Below are 23,042 nucleotides of genomic sequence, written 5' to 3' on the forward strand. Positions count from 1 at the left end.
CCCAGAGAAAGACAGGTGGGCCCTCCCCAATCCCCAGGGGTCCAGCCCAGCACCTGGACATGGCCCCACCTCACTGAGCCGGATCTCTTTGGCCAGGTCTTTGATTAGCTGTGAAGGTTTGAAGTGCTCCGGGAGCTCATCCTCATGCTCTGCCAAAGCCTGCAGGACAACCGGACCCAGGGTCAGCACCAGACATGTCCCGTGACCCTGACTTACCCCTGCATTCTTGCAGGCTGTCGCCTGACTGCTGAGCCACTCAGATGAGCATGAGGCGAGGGGCTTCCAAGCCAAACTCTGCCCTGGCAAGAGGTCTCTGCTGTGAGCCCCCATCAATAGGTGGACAAACCAAGTACCAGAGAGGACAAGCTTGCCTGAGGCCACCACCAGCGGTCTATGGAGTGGATATGGGTCCCAGCCCTTCTTCCTGGTCAAAGGCCACTCCACCCAGCCACACGGCTGAGGTGAGGTGGGAGGGGCGCCCTGGACTGCCGTGGGCCTTGAGGCCTGACAGAGGTGGTAGCTGCAGGATGGCCCTGGCAGTGCACTGGCTGCCTCTCCTGCCTGGCCCACCCATGACAGAGGCAGGCTACACATGGTATTCCCTGCAGCCTGGCCTTCCTGAAGGCTTCGTGTAAATCTCCACTGGCCTACTCTGGCCTGGGAGAGGGTCCTCCTCCCTCAGGAGCAGGCATAGCGCCTCTGCACAGTGAGAGCCCCAGCAGGAAACACTGTCCCAGAGGGTACTCGAGGCTGGGCCAGACCTTCCCCTCCCTTCTGTAGCCAAAACCAAGGGAAGATGCTAAGGAACACAGTAAGTGGCTTCTGTGGGGGCAAACACAGGATGGTCATCAGGAAGAGTCACAGGGAGGGGCTGCCCGGGTCACAGAGCAAGGTGGCTGGGGTGCTGCACCCGCAATCAGGCAGCTTAGCTTCTGAGCTGATGCCAGGGCCAGCCAGGAGGAGACAACAGGGTGTCCCCAGCACTCCCTGTCCTGGGGCCAGCCACTCCCCCAGTCCTTCCCTGCCCCCACCAGGTTCCAGGCCTTTCTGCGCTCACACAGTATCATCCCACCATAGGCCATCTGTCCCCCACCCACAGACCCATCTTCCTCCCAGGATACACCAGCACCTGCTCACCCTCCTCCCACCAACTTGTGACCAAGCTGTGAGCCCCTGATGGAGGGGGCTCTGCATCTGCATCTGTCCTCCCCCAGCCCTCAGGTGGCCCAATCAGCGGACAGCAGGGGACGGACCCATGGAGTGTCTGGGGCAAAGGCACACCCCAGGCCAAGCCAGGCAGGGGAGCACCACTGTCCTTCCCAGGCTGGATCTCACTGAAGCAGGACAAGTCCTGGACATTGCTGCTGGGTCTCCGGGGAGGTCCTCCCGCCTGTCACTGCTCTCCTGCCCTAGGGCATTTGTGACATGATTCCTACCTGCTTCTTCGTCCACGATCGGAAAGCACCATTGAGAATTTTAGCTCCTTGGACTAGATGAGGGGGCAGCTGCTTCCCAGATTTGTGAGAGCCTGGGAAGGAGACACTGGGTGAGGTGGGTGGATGCCCGCTGCCCACAGGTGCCTTCATGCCCAGCCACACAGCCAGACTGGGGGATGCCAGGTCCAGCCTTCCAGAGGTCTCCCTCCGCCCACGGCCACCAGCTCAACTGCCAACAGTTCCTCTTGGAACCTGGGGGCGCCCATCCTCCTGGTGGCCTGCCCTGCTTGAGGAAAGATTGGCCCTCCCACCATCCTCCCACTGTCTCACCCTCCAGGCCCCTAAGACAGGCTGCCTGGCTCTCCTCACTCTGCCTAATACCCCAGCCCTGCCTGAGCAAGGGGCCACAGTCATGCCAGGACCCAGGCCACAGGCTGTCCGTGGGCCCACACCAGGCATCCCCAAGCATCTCTTCCCACCTCATGGCGCCCCTTAGCACAGTGTAGGGACCAACCACAGTTCAGCTGGGAGGTGCGCTCCTGCTGTGGGCCTCCCCTCCCTCTTTCCATTGAAGAGGGCTCCAGGGCTCCAGGGCTCTGACTCACCAGGACCATGGAAGCTCCCTGGGTCCTCTCAGTCCTGGGGGCCAACTGAACTGTTGTCCACTCAGAGGGGGAGGCCCAGGCAGAGAGGATATGGCCACAGTGGCCTAGCTGGCCAGTAGTCAGGCTGGCCCTGTGGGGTGGCTTCCCGGGTGCTGCCCTGATCCCTGCCTCCCTGGCACGAGTCCCCTGAGGGCACGGTTAGACTCCCATCTTGGGCACTTCCTTCTGCCAGAGTCAAGCTCAGGGCTCCACATTTGGGGAATAATGGGAAAATCTTACCAAAACCTGGCCAGCCATGACTAAGGACCATTTTACCTTCTCAAACTAGGGCCAGAGTACAAAGGGTTCTGCATAAAAGAGCTCTTGGCTGCTATTAGAACCAAAAAGAGCAACTAAGAGCAACCACACTGAGAAAGGAAATCACACATAAACGCAAACTCTCCTGCAGGCTCCCTCACGCTGATGGGCAGTCTGGAGGCCTGGACAGGGTGGTGGCTGCCAGGAACCATCTGCTCTCATCTCTGAGGGTGTGGCCAGGCAGGACCTGGGACAGAAAAGGGTGGCCCGGGGATGCCACAGTGCATCCACAGAAGGCCACCGAGCCACAAGCCTGCCTCACGATCCAGCTGCCAGGCCCCTGAAGGAGCCTAAGGGGACCCAGAGCCCACTCGCACCCACTCCTCAGCTGGTGACAGAGCCAGGGCCCCACCTTCCCAATGGAGGCAAGCGTGGAGGGTGGAGCAGGTGTGATTGATACCTGCACTGAAGCCACGCACACTCGCCCCTCTCAACCCACAGCCCAGTGTTCGTTCTAAAACAAAGGACAGTCCAATCGGAAGGAGAGGCCCAGCCTGTTCAATCTAGTCCTGCATTATACAGATGGGGAAACTGAGCCCCAGGCGGCTGAGTCCCAAGGGGACTTGCTCAGGCCGCAGGAACGTGGCACTCACACCCAGACAGTCAGCCCTGACCAGGTCTGGCTGCCCCCACAGCCAAGAGCTCCAGGCTTGGACGCCCACCCTGGAGTGACCAGTACCTTTGAACGCCTCCAGCAGGTGCTTCCCCATGTACCAGCACGCAGTTTCGAAGTTGGGAAACTGAGTCAGGCTGCCCAGTTTCAACCTCCTTTCCACTTCATATGCTCTGGAAGCCACCAAAGAGCAGTTCTCAGTGCACCGACCATCAAGCAGGCGACGCTGGGTGTCAATCCAGGCCCCAGACACACCAGCTCAGGCCTCTCCACTGGGCCCTGCATAGCTGAGGAGGACCAGGGAACAACTGCCCTGGTGGCTGCAGGCCTCGGGGCCCATGAGAGTTCTGTCAGCGCCCAAGAAGAGAAGGCAGCAGCCTTTTAAGCAACCCCAACCCCACCAAGGGCAACTACAACGGTCCAGCAGCCAGGTCCCTTGAGGAGCCAGCCTGCAAGACCCCAGGGCCCACCTCCTCCTTCCCTCCACATCACAAAGAGGCCCACTGAGGCTGACGGTCATGTCCAGGCCACCCACAGGCGGGCTGTGCCAGGACTCAGCCCAAGGCGTCCAGAACCGACCCAGCTAGAGGGAGGACGCTGCTCTGCGGAGCCCGAGGGCAGACAGCGCGGCAGGCACTACCTCATCTGCATCTCCACACTCAGGCTGTGGAGGAAATGTCCCGCGAAGGCCAGGCAGTCCACAGGGGTGAGCGTGGCGTAGATCCAGCCTGGGAGAGAGACGGAGTGGCTGGTGCCCCACCTTGCTCCCATGAACGGGCTTCTCATGGCTCCAGATCAGGGAACGGCGGAGACCAGCATAGGCCTTTCCCGGCCCAGCCCAGGCTCCAGTTCCTGCCCACCTATACCTTGGTGCCCTGTCCACCTCTGCAGCTTCACCAGCAGCCTGGGGCCTCCCTGGGAGAAGCTCTCTGGCTCTGGCCCAACCCCAGCCTCCATGGAAGGGGGTCGGGGGAGAGGCTGTGTCTGAGACGGCACAGACTAGTCAGTCCAGCCCTGCACAGACAGGGAAACCGAGGCCCAGAGCTGAGGGGACTTGCTCAGGCCACTTGAGGGGGCAGTACTCAGACAGAGAGAGGAAGCCCCAGCCTGTGTCCAGCTACCTGGCCTCCCAACCACACTCAGGAGCAGGAGACAAGGCTGGGGCAGATGCATCGCGGCTGGGACTGGTCCCCAGGTTATCCTCGGAGACAGAGCCTGGGCCAGACCCTAGGAAATCCACAGCTCTTTCCTAAATAGCTGTGACTGTGAGGAAGCCAACAGAGGGAGGAGGGACCCAGAGATTACAGAAGATTCTGAGGCTTATAAATCATTAAAATATGAGGGCCTCAGTTTGATACTTATTTAAAATGGAAAAAAAAAACCAACCCTATAAAACGATTTAAAAATCTGAACGCCAATTGGCTATTTGATGATATCAGGGAAATGCTGTTAATTGTTCATTTTTCGAGGTGTGAGAACAGTATTGCAGCTATGTTACTTTAGAAGGAAAGGAAGCCCTTCAGAAACAGTGAAATATTTAATGAAACAAAGGAATGTCTGGGATTTGTTCTAACATTTGTTATCTAGAGGCACACAGTGGCTCATGACGGGCTTTCTCCTTCAGCACAGACTCAAAATGTCCCCTACTATTGCCTTAATTAGCAGCTAGCGCCCTCCTCCCTCACTGGCTCTGATGTCGTGGCTGCTGTCTCCACACAAGGCTCTCTGAGCTGGGTCTCCAGCCGTAGGCTCGGTCACAGTGAGCCCAGCCAGGATGTGAAGGCAGCTGACTGGCTGCGCAGCTCCAAGGTGGCCTCAGTGGTGAGGAGTGCCCATGCTGACCAGACAACACAAGCCCCCTGGCCCCTCTGCAGGGACTGGGCTGGGGTGGCGGTAAGCTCCGGACAAGGGAGCTGCCAAGTTTCAACTTCCTTTCCACTTCATATGCTCCAGACAAGGGAGCAGGCATGCCAGGGATGCCGAAGAGACCCTATGGTGGGGACACGGTCCAAGGGACAGGGAAGAAAACTTGATAAGGGCCAGCAAGCCCTAGGACATGGTCCCCAAAGCTGCCCGCACTCACCTGAGGGGATGAAGAGGGTCTGGCCCTGCTTGACGATGCACTTGTAGCATTTGTCGACCTGGTCGGCAAAGAACATCTCGCTGTGGTTAGAGGCAGACCGCCAGCGCTCATACAGGGAGATGTTGGCCGAGGCTGGCCTGATGAGATAGAAGGTCTTCTCCCCCTGCCAAGAGAGCCTGTTGGCAGAGCCGCCCATACCAGGATGCGGGGGTCGGGGGTGCAAGTGATAGGTCCTAACGTGAAAAGTACCCTGCCCAGGTCCACGACTCCTGCCTGCAACACTGAGGGCACAGGTGCTTTGCAATTCAGAAATGTGCGTGTTAGGAAGGTTCTGGGTATCTGGGCCCTCCGCACAGTTAAGAGCTAAAGCCCATAATCCCACATTACATTGTTTTGAGGCACTACAAATGGTGTGGGTGCCCAGGCTGCAAATAAAGCTGCAACTGACTATCAAAAGCATTCCAGGTAGCTCCACTCTTGAGAGCCACTTGGATCTCAGGCTGCGCCAAATGATGCCACTGTGTCCCAGGCAGTCTTATGGCAGGCCCCAGGAGGGGTTCTGCACCAGGAGCAGCGAGACCCCTGTCTTACTGCAATGGGGCCAAGGCAGGTTCCGTGGATGCCCCAGTGACTTGCTCAAGGCCTCCCAGAGGTGGGATCAGCACGTGCACCCGCCCACCCCCAGCTCCAGTTCCAGCTGGTCTAGAGAAGCTCAGTTAGCAGGTGGGGGAGCCCACAGCTTAGGGTTTCCTTTGTTTCTGTTGCTATTTACGTCTCATTTTTTTTCTGGCTTCCCTCTCTCAGCCTCAATGATGAGGCTCCTAGCCTTCCCTGCCCACTCAGATGCCCCCATCCTGCCCACTGGCTCCTGTGCAGGGCTCTGGCTATGGCTGGCTCCTCTTCCAGGATGTCTTTGCAACACCCCCCTTTCTCCTCTAAGTGCATGGTCACCCGGTGGCCTCACCCAATTGTTAACGAGCCTGAATCCCATCAGAACAAGGAGACACTCATGCGGTTCTCTAGTCCCACATGCACCCCTGCCCCACCACCCAGAGACGTCTCCAGAGGCCTCCTGTCCCAGGGATGGATGGTCCAGAGGCCCTCTGGAGAGTGGCATCCTGGCCACAGTCAGGGCTTGGGGGGACTGCAGACAATCTTGCAGATGGGTCATGGCCACGGCAAGGCAGAGGTGCCCTGAAGGGCGTGGCTCACCTTGAGCACGTGGTACCAGGCGGAGGCACCCCCAGAGTCGATGTGGAAGTCGGTGTAACTGTCCTTCACGCAGATCAGGCAGTACTTGGTCACTTTGGGCTTGGCCAGCAATGCATCATCTGGCCAGTAGTTTTCTACCCAAGACAGTTTCTTCACAATGTCAGGTGGCTCCACGAAGCTGGACATTCTGGGGGTGGGAGAGGAAGGTGGTGAGGGAACCTAGGATTCCCTTTTTTATGTCCCTTGGAGTGGGAAACATGTTCTGTGAGGCACGTCCCACACTCTCTCACCACCTGTGGACCACAGGTCACAGCTCCCATTTCACAGAGGAGCAAACAGGATCACAGTGGGCGGAACAAGCCCAGGCGCTGGCTGAGGCCCTGGCAAGAGACTGGGTCTGATGCTGCCCTCCACCCCCAGAAGATAATGAAAAGGCCCCAAAACCATCTACCCCTGAGAGGGAACCTCCTTTCCTGGGAACTGGAAAGCGAGTCTTTCCAGACTGGCCACGTGCATGTGCTGTGGTGCACTGGGCTGGAGCGTAGATATCATTTCTCACACTCAGCCCAGGCACCTCTGGCATCACCTGGATAACAGCCACTGCTCTCCAGAGCTGACAACAGGGCGCCCACAACCCCTGGCCACGTCAGGTCACTGTCAAATCCAGCCAACTCATATCCAGGGAAGATAGGGAGATGCAGAGGCAGCCTTCAATTCAATGACATGTCACTGTCCTGGACAAAACGTGTTACACTTCATCAAAAATGTCAAACTAGGCTGGGCACGGTGGCTCACGTCTGTAATCTCAGCACTTTGGGAGGCCGAGGTGGGTGGACCACGAAGTCAGGTGTTTGAGACCAGCCTGGCCAACATGGTGAAACATTGTCTCTACTAAAAATATAAAAACTAGCTGGGCATGGTGGCATGCCTGTAATCCCAGCTACTTGGGAGGCTAAGGCAGGAGAATCACTTGAACCCAGGAGGCAGAGGTTACAGTGAGCCGAGATCACCCCATTGCCCTCCAGCCTGGGCAACAGAGCGAGACTCCGTCTCAAAAAAAAAAAAAAAGTCAAGCTCAACAGCACCCGTGCAGTGACATTTCAGCTGCCACTAAGAACCAGATCTGGGAGTTCTTGCTGCCTCCAGGAAGACAGGGTCTGTCATGTCTCTGTCATCCCATCTGCAAGTGCTGTTGTCTCTACTCGAAGGCCACACCAACCTGGACAAGTTGCCCCTGGACAAGACTGTCACAAATCACAAGCAGAGTCCTGCCGCCCCAATCCCACCAGCCTCAGTCACAGACCTCACCTTTAAATCTCCAGCATGTTCCAAACTAGCACCCTTCTCTATCCCCCAGGAGTCCTCATCATCCCCATTCATACCCACTGCCAACCTCTGAAACCTCAGCAGTCTGGGCACATCGCTGCCCACAGGAGAGGGTTCCCTGCCACAAGGGCCCTCATGACCCATCTCCAGCCATGTCCTTCAAACACCACACACCACAGGGGGCCAGGCTGTCCCTGCCTTCCACCACACCCTCAAACGTCCTTCTTTCCCTTGCTTGGCCTGTTTAGGTGCGGCCACACCTTTCTCTGAGTTGGCGGGAGGTGGTCCTCAAAGCCCCCATGAAGACGCAAGGCCACCATGAGCAAGAGTCCAGATGTGACGCGTATCTGGAATTACCAGCAGTGGGAACATCACCCTAGACCTGCCACAGAGCAGGCATCTCTCCGGTCTGGGGGTACATTGGTCACTGTGGGCCCCCCTGAGGCAGCAGGCCCCAAGAGCTACCCCAGACAGCCCATGGTGTCAGGCCTGACCTTACCTGCTTGGCCAACATCCTTGGGGACAGACTTAATGATGAAGCAGAGCCCACTCCATGGCCCCAACCCAAGCCCATGTGAAGGCTCTGGTAGGTAAGTGCCCAAAAAAAGTTGCAAACAACCCCCTAATGGTCCATGGACTGGGCCAGTGGAAACAGGAGGCAAAAGGATGGCCCTGAAAGGCCCAACAGAAAACCACAGGCCAAAGTACCATCTCTCCCTAGCTCCATAACCTAGACATCTCTCTGTGAGAACCCCTCAACCCAGGCAGGGCAGTAAATTAAGTTGACGGAGACCTGACTCAGTTATGTTGTTTGGTACCAAAGCAATACATACCACTTTCTCTGGTACCATAACCCACTCCACTTCCCTTTTTATCTTTGCTGTTAGGAAGCTCAACCAAACTGAATGCCCATTACCCTTTTTTTTTTTTTAATTTTTAAAATAAAGACAAGATCCTACTTTGTTGCCCAGGCTGGTTGCAAACTCCTGCCCTCAAGTGATCCTCCTGCCTCAGCCTCCCAAAGTCTTGGGATTACAGGCATGAGCCACCATGCACAGCCATATTACCTTTTTGTGGCTCTTGGCATAGTTTTGTATTCTCTTTCTTGGTTTTAGATAATTCTTTTGTTTCTCCCTACCTGCCCCTTTGCAAGTGTTATGTGCTTTCAGGAAGTAGGCATGATGGAAATGATGAAGACTGAAGCCATCCTTAGCCACCCGTGCCTTACAGTGAGTGAGTGTTCTGGATCTTTCCCAGGGGCCAGCTGGAGGGCAGAGGTGATGTGATGGAGAGGGGGTGAGGGGTGGATCCAGGGCAGGCACCGACCACACCCAAGCTGGCAGCCCGGGGGGAGAACAAGGTCAGAGCCACAAAGTGCGGGGCCAGCAGCTCTGCCACCAGGAAGCCAGGCTGGTGTAGGTCAGCCCTGACAGAGGATGCCCCACCCAGTGACCACAGGGCTGACGACAACTAGCGCCAGGAACTCAGGGGGACCAGGCCAACCAAGGTGTATCTGTGTGGGGCCTGCCTTGCCTGGAAAGCAGGGAGGCAGGTCACAGCAGCCGCCCCTGCAGGATCTCATGTGTGTGAGTGTAGGCGTCTACAGGGGTGTGTGCAGGTGTTGGTAACTGTGCCAAGGATGCAGGTGTTAGGAGTATGAGTGTGCCAGTGAGTCAGTATCTCAGTGAGTCAGGGATGAGCGTGTCATGAGTCTATTGTTGTGTTTGAGTGTGTCAGTGTCTGTGTATCAGGAGTGTGCCCACAAGTGTGTCCATGAATGCCCATGGGTGAGTGTATCACATGTCCATGTCAGGTGAGTGTGTCGGTGTGTTGTGAACGTGTCGCAAGTGTGTTGGCGAGTGTGTCCATGTGTGAGTGTACCCTATGTTGATGAGTGCTAAGTGTGTGTCCATGTGTCTGCTAGTGTGTCATGTCTATGAATGTGTCATGAATACGTCCATGGGCGAGTGTCGGTGTGTTATGAATGTGTCATGAGTGTGTTGGCGAGTGTGTCCATGAGTGTGAGTGTACCATGTGTTGGTGAGTGCTGAGTGTGTGTCCATGTGTCTGCTAGTGTGTCATGTCTATGAACATGTCATGAGTACGTCCATGAGTGTTGGTGTGTTGTCACGAGTGTGTTGACAAGTGTGTGCATGAGTGTGACTGCACCACACGTTGGTGTCTGTGAGTAGGTATGAGTGTGTCATGACTGCAGGTGTGTGACATATCTATGGATGAGCATGTCATGGGTATGTCCATGAGCAAATTTGAGGGTCAGAGTGTCATGAATGTCTCATGCATTGGAGTGTCCATGAGTCAGTGTGAGTGTCATGAGTGTGTCCACGAGTGGGTGTCATGAGTGTTGGTGTGTCCATGACTAAGCGTGAATGTTGTGTGTCCAGAAGTGGGTGTGTCATAGATGTGTCTGAGTGTGTCATGAGTGTGTGCATTCTGGAAAAAACTACACACCGTTACCAATGTTTCTCTCTGAGGAGTGGGATGGGCAGGGCCAAGACCAGAGGAGGCTTTGCCTTTTTGCTCCTTATTTTTGTTTGAATTGTTCTCAATATGTCACCTTCATACTTTAAAAGAGAAACAGTTAGCTGTGGGCCAGCCTTAAAAAAAAAAAAAAAAAAAAAAGGAAAAAAGGAAAAAATTTGAGAGAGAGAGAGAAACAGGAAAAATCAGTTGTGCCATGTGCAGTATTCCAGACACTGATACCTTCGACCTGTGCTTCTCAGGCGACTACCAAGGTCGGCACAGTGCCCCTGCCCCAACCCCAGCCCCAGCCCCCACATCCCCAGGGTGGCAGCACTCACCGGGTGTCGGAGAACTCGAGGTTGGTGACATTGAGGACCCGCTTGCGGTTGGTGCTGTAGTAATAGTCCACAAACTCCTTCAGCTTCATCTTGCAGTCCTTCTGCTTGGTGACATCTGTCACATCCACACTCCGCTCCGGCCCTGGGGAGGTGGCGGGAGGAGCTTGAGCACCCTGGGAAGGTGGCACAGCCTCCCTGAGGCCAGGATGTGTGGAGTGGACACACACCCTTGGCTGCCCTCACACATAGCAGGAGCTGCCAGGGGCTGGATGCGGAGGCTCTAGGTGTCAACGTCGAGCTTCACCCGCCTGCTTTTCCCCTGGCTCAACTCTGACCACTCTTCCTCTGACCTGGTGATGCTGTGAGGCGGCCAGGTCACAGGCCTCAGCGACGGTGGCCAGATTAGCAAATAAAAACACAGGATGCCTGGCCTGTCTGAATTTCAGATGAACAGCAAATACATTTTAGTGTATGTTCCAAGTAATTCATGAGACATACCTACATTTTAAAAATTAAGCTATCAAAACCCCTGCATTTCTAGGGCACCAATCACTACTCTGAGAATTGGCAAACTGATAAAGGGAAAAGCCTTTTCTGTAGCTGACAAAGAAAAGTTCAGGATAATCAGATGAGTTGAGGAAGAAAATTTCTTTATAAAAGACTCATGACTGATAGAGGGAGGAGGAGGACAGAATTGCCAGTTGCCGTTTGCAATAGTTCTCCATGGCTGCTCTGACCACAAACTGCAAGGCCATGGGATTAGTGTGGACAGATGAGGTGGGTGCCGGGGCCACTGGCCTCGTCTGCATCACCGCAAGAGTGTGGCCAGGCATGAAAGGCCTCCCCACAAATGAAAGCACTCCCACCCAGAGGGAGTCCTACCAAAAACCTGAAGGCAAGTCAAGCAAGCCTCTAACCACAAGTTTATAGGAAACGCCCGGGACAGAGGGACCTGCTCAGTAACACCACTGGGGACGCTGGCAACCAAATCCTGGATGTGGGACATTCTGCAGGACCAACATGGCCTTCTCTCCAACAAACCAACAGGATAGAAGGAAACGGGGCTGTCAGAAGGAAAGAGACTTCAGGGATATAAAAACCAAATGCAATGTGGGGGGTCTCATTTGGATTCCACAGCCAAATGTAAAAAGGCACTTTTGAGGCAACCGGGAAGAATTAAACTGGGTCTTACGCGCCACCAAGGAATTACTGTTAATATTGTCGAGTGCGATGATGGAATTGTGATTATATATTTTTTAAATTGTCTGCTAGAGCTACGTACTAGAATTTTTATGGGTAAAATGATGTGTGTAAAAAGAATTTTTTTTTTTTTTTTTTTTGAGATGCGGTCTCATTCTGTCGCCCAGGCTGGAGTGCAGTGGCACGATCTTGGCTCACTGCAACCTCCATCTCCCGGATTCAAGCGATTCTTCTGCCTCAGCCTCCCGAGGAGCTGGGACTACAGGTGCCACCACCACACCTGGCTAATTTCTGTATTTTTAGTAGAGACGGGGTTTTGCCATGTTGGCCAGGCTGGTCTCGAACTCCTGGCCTCAAGAAATCCACCCACCTCAGCCTCCTAAAGTGCTGGGATTACAGGCGTGAGCTACCATGCCTGATCAGAATTCCTTTTAAAATACTACAAAGAGAACAAAAAAGTGGGGAGACAGAAAACCGGCCAAAAGCTGGTGGTTTTGTTTCCGGTGCTGAGTGCATGAGGGCTTACTGTTTCTCTAATTTTGTGTGTGTTTAAAAAGTTCCATCATGTTGGGAGGCCGAGGCGGGCGGATCACGAGGTCAGGAGATCGAGACCACGGTGAAACCCCGTCTCTACTAAAAATACAAAAAATTAGCCGGGCGTGGTGGCGGGCGACTGTAGTCCCAGCTACTCGGAGAGGCTGAGGCAGGAGAATGGCGTGAACCCGGGAGGCGGAGCTTGCAGCGAGCCGAGATCGCACCACTGCACTCCAGCCTGGGTGAGAGAGCGAGACTCCATCTCAAAAAAAAAAAAAAAAAAAAAAAAAAAAAAAAAGTTCCATCATGAAAAAAAAAAAAATTAAGAGAAAAAAGAAAGACATAGAAGGAATAAAACTACGAACCATCTCCTCCCTGCTTCTGCAGGGACAGCTGTGGAGGGAACAGGGCCAGGGGACAAACCAGGCCCCACCCGCATGATTAGGTGAGCCCAGGGCCTTGGTGGCAGGGCAGGACCCACCTCTCAGAGCTGTGGAAGGGAGGAAATTAGCTCCTACCTGGGAAGAGCTTAGAAAAATGCCTAGCACTAGGCAGGCCCTCACTATATATTAGCTGTTATCCTGAGTGCACCATGCCAGGGTCTGGGAAGGTGAGAAAGAGCACTGGCCTGGCGAGCATGAACATTACAGTTGGGATACACAAGGCTGCCTGACCAGCATTGTGCAGCAAGACAGAAACAGCCCATCTGATGGCCATGGCCCCCTCTCAGTCAAACCTGCGGTAAAGCCGAGCACAGGCGAGACCAGGGGCTGGATCCTGGCTCAGGGCAGGATCAGCCACAGAGCTAGTGCCACAGCTCCAACTATGTCCAGCCTGCCCTCCTCCTCAGTAAGAACCCCACAGAATCAGCCCCTTTGCATGGACACCCAACACCCTCACCCCAGGTCCCAGGATGAGCACTTTTTAGCCCCTCTTCCGAGATGTCTGACAGCTACCAGGGTGCTCGCTCTTCCTCCTCACGACGAGTTTGGGAGCCCAGTCTCGGTAGCCCCAGGGTGGCCATGTGGCTCCAGAGAAAAGCCATGGCCCCAGCCCCCTGCTGAAATTGAACTTGATGGCCTCCTGGTGGGTGCCCCTATGTGCCCAGAGGCTTGTACAGGTGACCTCATTTCACTTCCAGCACACACCCCACAAGGGGTGCACAGAGGAAGAGAGAGAGGCTCAGAGTGGTGGGGCCAGTTGTCTCAGAAGCCCCAGCACTGAGAGGCCAGTGTGCCTGCCTGCCCACCTGTCCTGGGTGTTTGCCTGTTCAGGGTTTTTCCTCCTCGTGCCGGCCATCCAGGCATCCCCCATGAGCACCTTGAGGCCCTGCAACCATGAGGGCCTCCATGCTTGGCCATGTGGCCACTGGCCTATCAGGGTAACTGCTAGGTGTGCTGGCCTCTCCCTGCCACTGCCTCTTGAACGGCACCCCCACAGGTGCTCCCTCTACCCACAAGTGCCCACCTAACCCCAGTAGCTCTAGAGTTACAAGGGGACATGAAATGGGTGCTGCTGATGGCAATGGCACTGGCTAGAACCCAGACGGAATCCAGACGAGGAGGAGATTCTGGTGCCGTGGGGGCAGGTCATGGTGCAGATGAGGAAGGCCAGGCCCCTAATCAGGCATCCAGGATGGGAACATGGGCCCGCACCACCAGGGCCTCCCAGTCATGTAGCATCCACAGTAATGCAATTCATAGCTGCCAGAATCAAAGGGTCTCCCAGACCAGCCCCTACTTTGCAGTCAGAGTATCTGGGAGGGCAAGGGACCTGCCAGGTCATATGTCATCTCAGTGAGACGCAGGGTCTGATCTAAGAGCACCGGGAACAGAGTACAGTGAGCCTTGAGGCTCCACTGCTCACAGCACACATGGACACAGCCAGGGTGCGGGGAAACAGCACGCACAGTGGTGGGTGTCCCAGTACTCCCGGCTCCAGCCCCAGAGCACTGTGAAGGGGATGGCGCTTACCCACGTAGTTCTCGACGTCACTGACATAGAATGTGGGGGCCGGGACAGCCAGACCCAGCCCGTCTTTCTTAGGGACGAGGATGGGCTCGGTGAAGCCGTGCTCCTCCATGTAGCCCAGCGTGAGCTGACTTCCTGGCACACGGGCCACCACGTCTTCAGCACTGCAGGGAAGCACAGGTCAAAGGCCACATTGGGCCCGAGGCCTCCTGCACCGCGACAGGTGTGGACAGGGCCTCAGCACTGGAGAGGCAAGCCTGGGTCTGGCCACCCACTTCCCACAGCCACAGGAGAAGGCCTGGCCATGGTGTCACACGTGGAACCATAGAGCAGCCAGGGCAGATGCCATGCTGACTCCAGAACCCCACTGTTTGGGGGGGCAGGGACATGGGGTATCACACGTGTCACATGGAAATGTCAAGAGGTGACAAGGGCCTGTCCTTCCCAAAAAGACAGAGAGGCAGGAGGTGCCTGGGCCTAAGCAAGGTCGCTCCCCAACCACCGGCATCCGGGCTGACCCATAGGTGAGGATGGGGGCAGCTCCTCCGCTGCACCTCCCATGCACCCCTTCTCGGCTAGGTGCCTCCCCACAGCAGGGCCACCGAATCACAGCTCAAGAACAAGGGCCACTAAGATGGCTCTGATATTGGGAAGGCCTTGGACAAAGCCATGTGGAGAGGACAGGGGTGAAAACCAGGTCTCCTTCTGTCTCTCTCTCACCCTGCCTAGCCTGTCCCCACATTCCTGCCCCAGAGGAAGCAGCAGAGGGGCAGGGCCGGGAGGAGGCCGCTGGCTGGCAAGGATGAACGGCATGTGCGGTGTCAACCCAAGGACCCGGACAAGAGCATCCTGTCCTGGCATGCTCCCTACTAGACATGGCTGCCACCATAGGGCCAGAGGCAGATGAGAGGGGCCCATAGGCAAAGGGGACAAATGACCTTGGCAGAGCATTGACATACTCTAGGAATCTTCCCAGGGACATGAGGCCCAGGGGGGGTGTGGTCTGCCCAGGGCCATACAGCTGGACCCAGAGCCCTCAGCCCCAGCCTACACCCCAGGCTGCCTCCTGCTCCTTGAGACGCCCCTGGGCAGCTGTGGTCCACAGGGCCCGCTAGAACAGCCTCTGTTTGGTGACCCTGGGGACATGCTTCCATGGGATGGGCACAGTTGTGAGCAGTGCTGAGGAGGAGGACAGCGGGGAACAGGGGCAAGAGCACCCAGCAAGACAGGGCCGAGGGGAGGACTGCACCACCCAAGGCCTCTGACGCGGACAGATGGCGGCAGGTGTGGGAATGACAGGAGCTGCAGCTGGAGGGCTCCTGCTGCACACCAGAAGCACTGGGAGCCGCCAGAATTCTTTGCACACCAGGAGCACTGGGAGCCGCCGGTATTCTTGTTTTTTTTTGTTTTTTGTTTTGTTTTGTTTTTTTTGAGACGGAGTTTCTCTCTTGTTGCCCAGCCTGGAGTGCAATGGCGCGATCTCGGCTCACCGCAACCTCCGCCTCCTGGGTTCAAGCGATTCTCCTGCCTCAGCTTCCCGAGTAGCTGGGATTACAGGCGCCTGCCACCATGCCTGGCCAATTTTTGTATCTTTATTAGATACGGGGTTTCACCATGCTTGCCAGGCTGGTCTTGAACTCCTGACCTCAGGCGATCCGCCCACCTCGGCCTCTCAAAGTGCTGGGATTACAGGCGTGAGCCACCGCGCCCAGCCGAGCCTCTGGAATTCTAAGCAGGGCAGTGGTGTAGTCTGCGGGTTGTCCATTGCTGTGAGGACAGTAGCCTGCAGCAGGGCAGAGTGGGGGCACAGAGAGCATCAGGAGGCTCAGGGCACCATGCCTGGATTAGGGGGCAGGGAAAGGGCCAAAGGGGTTCAGGAGATCAGTAAGTCTGGTGATAGCTGAGAAAGTGGGAGGGAACAGGAAGAGGCAAATACAGACGGCCAGGAGACTGTTGCGAGTGGTGGGGACAGAGGCGGGGCCATTTACAGAGGGCCCACGGTGGAGGGGCAGGAGCTGGGGACAGGGACAGATCTGATCTGGGGACACATGTGGTCTAAGATACATGTCAGATTCTCCAGGGACATGCCAGTTGGATAGACAGGCCACAAGCTCAGAAGAGCTAAAGAGGTTGTGGAGCTGAGTCCCCAGAAATGGCCTCAAAGAGAGCAGTTAACAGGACAGGAAGCAGGCAGGTGGGAGGAAATCCATCCCCAACAGAGGACAGGACTTCAAGGATCGAGAGGACTGCAGTGCCTAATTTTGCCAAGAAGGCAGTTAAGATCAGAAGAATGTCTACTGGCTTTGACCACATGGGAATAGCGTTAAGGATAAACCAGGGGGGACTAGACGGTGAGGAAGAAGAAAGAATGTGTACAGGCAACCGTGTGAGAAGCTCAAGGCATACAGACCATGCAAAGGAAGCTCTGAAAGCAACGGGGAAGGCCTCCCATCCACCTGGGCCACAGGCAGAAAATTGTCCTTGATGAATCCCAATGCCAACGTCTAGCAGTGAGAGTTCCAAACTCACACTAAACCCATCAGTTGGGAACCCCAAACTGGATCTGGAACTAATCTTGTGAAAACCATAAGACCTTAGCAAAAGGCAAACACAAACTGTCTTGTAGGTGGACAGCAGCCAAAGACATACTAGTCCCAATGGAATGTGACCCCTCTGAAGCACCATGCCCCACAGAAGGAGGTGAACCAACCAACAAGAGGATCAGTCAATAGACACACCAGTCAAAAGAGATCACCAGAACTGAGGATAATAGAACAACTGAAAAGAGATTTGAAAATAAATAGACTCACCACATTCAGAAGGAAACCAAGAGGATGCGGCAAGGCACAGAGATGTATTAAAAAAGAAAAAAGACCAGGCAACATTGAAAAGGAAATTTATAGAAATTTTAGAAATAAAAAATATGATGATCAAAATTTTTTAAACTCAATGGATGCACGAAGCAGTAGATGGTTGAAAAAATAGTAAATTTGAAGAAAAATTTTTAAATGATACAGAGAATACAGAAGAAATGCTACTAAAAGAGAAAACAGAGTATTCTTCAGAATTGACATGTGACTCTCCAAATTAAAGGGGCTTACTGAGTTCCAAACAGAATAAACAAAAACAAATGCACATCTAGAGGCAATATCGTACACTCACGTACTGAGTACATCAAACAATATAAAGAAACAGCAACTAGACTACCAACAGATATCTCATTAGCAAGAGATATCAAAAGACAATAAAATATCTTTCAAAGAATTAAAGAAAAACAGCTTTCACTCTAGAACTTTAGATCCATTTTAGAATATTAGAATCATGTAAGAATAAAGACAGTCATTGTCAGACAAGACAGTATATTTTTCATAAGCCTTTGCTGAAATAACTAAAAAATATAATTCTATCAGGAAATCAAACCTAGAAGAAAGGTGTGGGATTCAAGAAACAATGGAAAACTAATCTACAGATTCCACATAATCCCTATCAAAATCCCAGCTGACTTCTTTGCAGAAATTGACAAACTAGACTTGGAATGCTGAATAAAAATGGAAAGCACTCAGATGACCAAAACAGTCTTTTAAAAGAACAATGCTGGAAGACCCTTCCCAACCTCAAAATTCAATACAAAGCTCCTACAGTCAAGACGGTGGTACTGTCATAAGAAAAGATATATAGAGCAATGGTATACACTTGAGTGCCCAGAAATAAATCCTTACACCCACAATCAACTGCTTTTCAATGAGAGTGCCAAGACAGTTCAATGGGGAGAGGCCAGTCTTTTCAATAAATGTTGCTAGGAAAAGTTGATATCCATATGCAAAAGAATAAAGTTCTTCCTACCTCAGATAGTATACAAAAATTCAATCAAAATGAGTCAAAGACCTAAATATAAAAGCTTAAACTATGAAACTCTCAGAAGAAAACAAAGGCATAAATCTTCAAGATCTTGGATTAGGCAGTGATTTATTAGCAGTGATACCAAAAGCACAAGCAATAAAAGGAAAAAAGAGGTAAGTTAGACTTCATTAAAATTAAAAACTTTTGTGCTTCAAATGATGCTGTCAAGAAAGTACAAAGACAACACAGAATGGCAGAAAGTGTCTGGTAAGTGACAAGTATCTAGAATATGTAAAGAATTCTTACAACTCAACAATAAAACAACAGATAACCCAATGAATATAAGGTGGCTAAAATAATGTGGAACTGTTCTTCTGGTTTCAGCTCCAACATGTGAAGAGTTTGGATATTGTCACTCCCCTCTTCCCCACAAGAAAAAGGCTGAACAAACAGAAAATCAACAACTTTTCTTATATTCATCAGATAACTGAGTTCACAGGGCAAACAACCAACCACCCAAAATCTGAGGAGACATAAAATCATACCTGAGATCGCCTTACCTGAAGCGGAAGCTGCTGGAGGCAGTAACCTGTAGGAACACTTAAGTGGTAACTTTTGACAAACTGCCAAAAGTTAAGTGTCGATCAGTTTAAGAGTTAAAAACTCCTTAATCCGGCAGGAGGATGGAAATAGAAACTATTTTTAAATACATCCAGGGTGTTGTTCTCCATAACAACAGTCTGCTCCCCTGTATCAGACTCTACTGGACATGGGGAAGGCATTTGGCCACCTCCAGCCCCCACTAGCCTTCCTGTCTCAGATAGGGAGAGAAAAATTAAAAAGGCTGAGAAATGCTCCTAATGATCACAGCCCAGAGACTCTACAAAATAGAGATTTAATCCTGAAATTATAGAACACTTCCCCTCCCTAAAACTGACCACCATACACCAGTATAACAATAGCTAACTATAACTGAGAGAGCTGTAGACACAGACTCTGTTTAATATGAAATTCTTAGGAAAACCCAAAGAAACCAGGAGAAAAACAAACAAACAAACTAAAAGAAGCTGACATCTCTGGCACCTAGAGCTATAGCAAATTTAACACAGCCCAGGTCCTACCCAGATTAACATAAAACCTCACACTAAATCCTAATTACCTCAATTCCTATTACACAATACATCGTGTCCAACTTTCACAAGAAATTATAAAGCCTGCTAAATGGCAAGAAAAACTGTAGTCTGAAGAGACAAAGCAAGCATCCGAACAAGACTCAGACATAGCACAGATTTCTGAATTATCAGACAGGAAATGTAAAATAACTAGGATTAATATGTTAGCTACACTAATGGGAAAAGCTGACAACATGTAAGAACAGATGGGTAATGTAAACAGAGAAATGGAAACTAAGACAGAGCCAAAAGGAAAGGCTACAAATTTAAAAAAATAATAAAAGTAGCAAAAATGAAGGATGCCTTTGATGGGCTCATCAGTAGACTAGACATGGCCAAGAAAAGAACCAGTAAGCTTGAAGTTATGTCAATAAAAACTTCCAACCTGAAATCCATGCAGAACAAAGAAGCAGGTGGGTGGGAGTCAAGGGGAGGTGCAGAATATCCAAGAAATGTAGAAGAAGAATTACAAACAGCATAATGTGCATATTGAGAATATAAAAAGGAAGAGAAAAATGCAGTAGAATAAATATTTATTTGAAGTAATAATGGCTGACAATTTTCTAAAATTAATGGCAGACATTAAACCAAAGATCCAAAAAGCTTAGACCATATAAAGGAGGATAAATGCCAAAAATTCTGCACCTAGGCATATCATATTCAAACTGCAAAAAAAACCAAAGACCAAGCAAATATCTTGAAAGAAGTCAGATGAGCGAGGTCAACTTCCAGCATGACAATGAAATGCTGAAAATTATTTAAAAAACAATTATTCGGAGCCTCTGGAAATGGTCCCAAAACCAAACAGCAAATGAAGAAACAACTATTTAAGAAAATCTCCAAAAACTCAGTAAGAAGAGTCTGTGATATTTGGACCAAGACTGCTCCCTCCATTCACATTCAGAGCTCAGAGGTGGACACTCCACTCCCTAGTGCTGCAGCCAAACACACAGGCTTCATCCCCACCAGCTCCCAGCTAGAGAGCTTTCTTCTTGGGAGAGCAGGACTTCCACTTCTCATTCTGCCCCAGCTGCCTGTTGCTGAGTTTAAGTCTGCAGCAAGTGGTGCCAAGAGGTGGGGGCTGCCTTCTTGCATCCAGCTCTGACTAGTGAAACTGAAGCTCTCCCTTGGATGTGGCATGCTGATAGTGCTGAGTGGGGCCCTGACCACCCTCACCTTGCCACTTCTATTCAAGGTGATATTGGAGGTTCTTGGCAGAGCAATTAGGCAAGAAAAATAAATACAGGTCACCTAGATGGGAAAGGAAGAAGTCATACTATCTCAATTTGCAAATGACATGATCATATGTATATATCAAATACTAAGGAACCCTCTAAAAAAAAAACTATTAGAACTAATAAACTAGTTCAGCAAGGTTGCAAGATACAAGATCAACATATAAAAATCAATTGTATTTCTATACACTATCAATGAACAATCTGAAAATTAAGAAAACGATTCTATTTACAAGAGCACCAAAAAGAATAAAATACTTCAGAATATATTTAACAGAGGAAATGTAAAACTTATACTCTGAAAACTATAACTAATTCTTGAAAGAAACTTAAAAGATCTAAATAAATGGAAAAGTATCCATGTTCACAGCTTAGAAGTTTTAACATTGTTAAGATGGAAATACCGGCAGAGTGATCTACAGATTGAAAGCAATTACTTTCAAAATCCCAGCTGACTTCCTTGTAAAAATTGACAAGCTGACCTTATAATTCATATGACATACAAGGGACCTAGAATGATCAAAACAAACTTGAAAAAGAAAAACAAACTTAGCCAGGCACAGTGGCTCATGCCTGTAATCTCAGCACTTTGGGAGGCCGAGGTGGGCAGATCACAAGGTCAGGAGTTTGAGACCACCCTGGCCAACATAGTGAAACCCCGTCTCTACTAAAACTACAAAAAATTAGCCGGGCGTGGTAGTGCACGCCTGTAGTCCCAGCTACTTAGAAGGCTAAGGCAGAAGAATCACTTGAACCCAGGAGGTGGAGGTTGCAGTGAGCCGAGATCGTGCTACTGTACTCCAGCCTGGGTGACACAGTGATACTCCGTCTCAAAAAGAAAAAAAGAAAAGAACAAACTTGGAAGACTTATACTTCCTGATTTCAAAACTTAACTATAAATTACTATAGTAATTAAGACTGTGTGGTACTGGCGTAAGCAGAGATATAGATTAGTGGAATAGAATTGAATATCAGAAACAAACACATCTATGGCCAATTGAGTTCGATAAGGGTGCCAAGACTGTTTACTAGCAAAAGAATAATTTTTTCAACCAATGGTACTGGGACAAATGAAGAGCTGCATGCAAAAAAAATGAAGTTCAATCCTTACCTCACACTATATACAAAAATAAGCTCAAAATGTATCAAAGAACAAACTGTATGTGCTAAAACTACAAAACTCTTAGAAGAAAATATATCAATAAATCTTCATGACTTTGGATTTGGCAATGGATTCTCAGATATGAGAACAAAAGCACAACAACAAAAAATAGATTAATAGGACTTTATCAAAATTAAAAACTTTTCTACTTCAAATGACACTATCAAGAAAGTAAAAAGACAACCCACAGAATAGGAGAGAGTATTTTGAAATCATGTATCAGGTAATGGGCTTGTATCTAGAATGTACTATATATGAAACTTTTAAACTCAATAATTAAAAAAAAAGCAAAAAAATAAAAATGGGCAAAGGACCTGAATAGTCATTTTTCCAAGGAAGATATACAAGGATCAACAAGCTCATGAAAAGATGCTCAACATCACTAATCACTACAGAAATGAAAATCAAAAAATAAGATACCAGTTCACACCCACTCGCATGGCTAGAATCAAGTTAAGTCAGATAATAACAAGTTCTAGTGAGGATGTGAAGAAATGGAGACCCTCATACCCTGCTGATGGGGGAAAGTTGCTTTGGAAAACAGTCTGACAGTTCAAACAGTTAAACACAGAGTTACCATATGACCCAGCAATTCCACTCTTAAAACAATAAAAGCATATGTCCACATAAAAACTTGTACAAAAATGTTTATGGCACAATTATTCATAGTAGCCAAAAAGTGGAAACAATGCAAATGACCATCACCTGATGAATGGATAGACAGAGTACCTATGTGGAATATCTATACAATGAAATATCATTCAGCCTCAAAAAAGGAGTGAGGTGCTAACACATGCCACAGCACAGATGACCCTTGAATGCACTCTGCTAAATGAAAGAAGTCAGTCTTGTTGTAGAGCTCCATTTATATGAAGCAAATCTACAGAAACAAGAAGGTGGATTAGTAGTTGCTAAAGACAGCTGGGAGGGGGGATGAGAAGACAGGGATGATGTATAAAGGTTATGGGGTTTATTTTGGGGGTGGTGAAAATGTCCCAAAATCAGTGATGTGCACATATCTGTGAATACAGTAAAATCCACTGAACTGCACATTTTAAATGGGTGAACTGTATTACATGTATTTTATCTCAATAAAGGTCAGAAAAGAAAAAATAAAGAAGCCGGGAAAAAAACACCTTACTCAGAGAGGGGTCAGAACAAGAGTTCCATTGGATTTTGCATCAAAAATCACACATGCAAGAAGGGAGTTGGAATTTAAAATGTCAACAGAAAAAAAACCTGCCAACTTAGGATTCTGTGTCCAGCGGAACCATCCTTCAAAAGTGAGGGAGAAATAAAAGCTGTATGAGAAACAGAAACTGTCTCCAGCTCATGAGCAGCTGCACGGCGGCTCAGAGGTGCCTCCCCTAAACAGCTCCTTTCTCACCAGGAGCCGCTCCCGGCTGCGTCCTTCCTGTGGCCAGAATTCTGTCCTCTGCCCTCATGCAGAACAAGAGTGTGGGCACTGGGGGTCTCTG

General features: G+C 50.8%; 1 protein-coding gene across 4 annotated transcripts in view; it reads right to left on the minus strand.

The window, feature by feature from the left end:
* The window catches only part of PHF2 (PHD finger protein 2), a 101,246-nt gene that overhangs the window by 19,709 nt on the left and 58,495 nt on the right, over positions 1 to 23,042 (minus strand). For 3 of the 4 annotated variants that reach the window (XM_055271865.2, XM_055271864.2, XM_063636200.1), the window contains exons 4-11: positions 14,159 to 14,319; positions 10,452 to 10,593; positions 6,307 to 6,493; positions 5,095 to 5,257; positions 3,652 to 3,739; positions 3,078 to 3,184; positions 1,437 to 1,528; positions 70 to 159 (exon numbers count right to left, since the gene is read on the minus strand). In XM_055271865.2, coding sequence (XP_055127840.1) covers positions 70 to 159; positions 1,437 to 1,528; positions 3,078 to 3,184; positions 3,652 to 3,739; positions 5,095 to 5,257; positions 6,307 to 6,493; positions 10,452 to 10,593; positions 14,159 to 14,319 — 1,030 coding nt within the window. Of the gene's footprint in view, positions 1 to 69; positions 160 to 1,436; positions 1,529 to 3,077; positions 3,185 to 3,651; positions 3,740 to 5,094; positions 5,258 to 6,306; positions 6,494 to 10,451; positions 10,611 to 14,158; positions 14,320 to 23,042 lie in introns of those variants that run through there. The other variant, XM_063636201.1, reaches the window with a different exon arrangement.

Source organism: Symphalangus syndactylus, chromosome 3 (assembly GCF_028878055.3).
Source record: "Symphalangus syndactylus isolate Jambi chromosome 3, NHGRI_mSymSyn1-v2.1_pri, whole genome shotgun sequence".
In the NCBI taxonomy this organism is placed as follows: domain Eukaryota; kingdom Metazoa; phylum Chordata; class Mammalia; order Primates; family Hylobatidae; genus Symphalangus; species Symphalangus syndactylus.